This window comes from Halyomorpha halys, unplaced genomic scaffold (genome assembly GCF_000696795.3).
Source record: "Halyomorpha halys isolate HHAL.00 unplaced genomic scaffold, Hhal_1.1 Scaffold578.1, whole genome shotgun sequence".
In the NCBI taxonomy this organism is placed as follows: Eukaryota; Metazoa; Arthropoda; class Insecta; order Hemiptera; family Pentatomidae; genus Halyomorpha; species Halyomorpha halys.
This window is the reverse complement of record NW_027106404.1, coordinates 189,363-190,654: the sequence shown is the minus strand read 5'-3', so window position 1 is coordinate 190,654 and position 1,292 is coordinate 189,363. Positions and strand designations below refer to the sequence as shown.

General features: G+C 35.5%; 1 protein-coding gene across 1 annotated transcript in view; it reads right to left on the bottom strand.

Moving 5' to 3' along the window:
* Positions 1 to 173: 173 nt before the first annotated feature.
* LOC106684413 (phenoloxidase 1) overlaps positions 174 to 1,292 on the bottom strand; it is a gene marked incomplete in the record, with an annotated part of 11,804 nt that continues 10,685 nt past the window's right edge. The window contains 2 exon segments of the mRNA XM_067044744.1: positions 174 to 481; positions 585 to 790. Of these exon segments, the coding sequence (XP_066900845.1) occupies positions 221 to 481; positions 585 to 790 (467 nt within the window).

Below are 1,292 nucleotides of genomic sequence, written 5' to 3'. Positions count from 1 at the left end.
ATTTTGACTAGTAATTATACCTAGTTTTCTTTAAAGAAATGAAAAATTGGGGTGAAATAACTGCCTTTTTTTCTTCTCGGCTCTTGTACTATTTCTTGAAACAACAGTTTACATGAAAAATCACTGTAATATGTGTATATAAATTTGATAAAGGTTAAAGATTAAGAGGAAACTAATTTAATAATCATTTATTTGTCTTGTTGATTAATTACTCTGTCTATTATGAGAATTCATCTTCAGGAGGAGTTATATCAGGGATAACTCCAGGCTGGAAAACCTTGCTTTTGTGGTAGACCGTCACAGGTAGCAGCATCATGTTTTCTGTGAGGAATTGCTGGATGGTTTCCGCTCTAGTTCTAGGCTGCCTGTCGAATGGGAACCCCATGGGCCTCTTGTCTGGGTACAGCTTGTCCCTTTTGCCGCAGTAACTCACTGCATTGTAGCACTGGCTTTTTCTCTCCCCTTCGTTCTTCTGCTCCACCTGAATATGTATGAAGAGTTATTAGTACAAGCACCCGTAATTCTGTGTTAAGTTTTTGCCTAATAATTAACTTGAGAGAAATATAAAATATATATAACCTCACCTCGTCCCCCTTGTAGTCCGATATCATGACGAATAGCTGACAAGCGTATCCCTCTGGGGTTCCTTTGCATAAGAGCATGTTCTGTGGCCAACCACAACCGCAGTCCTGGTCTTCCGCGCTAGGATTTTTCTTAAATATCTTGTCTAAAGATATAGTCACCGAAGAGAGGTCGGATTTTCTTGTAATTGTATTTTTTCCAGTTTTCACTGTCAGATTTAGAAAATTATTATTGGATTATAAAATTAATGTATAATTGTGGAATTTTAATTTCCTAAATTGATCTTGCATTCGCTTGCAGACGTATCATATCCCTGAAATATTCTATTAAGTATATTAAGAAACAAATGAACCCTAAGAGCAGATGAAGCCTGGAGGGTTGAGATCCCCTCTTATCGACTTCTGTCAGTAATCTCTGTACGCTTACAGATTTATCTTCTGATTAATGTCAGGTACTCATTTTAGAGTTAAGTGAGCCTAGGTTTCGATTTACAAACCATGGTTTGCAAAGCAACACTTAATAAATAATGAAAACATAATAAAACTAATTTCTAGTCTAAAGGAAAATCAGTTTGCGAGAACAGAAAATAAATTACGTTCTTTAAGAATGGAAACCCTGCTATCTGCCAGTTTGGTTACTAACTCATTAATAAAGTACCATTACTTATATAACTTTTGACCAACATTTCAAAAATGACTGTAGAAATATAT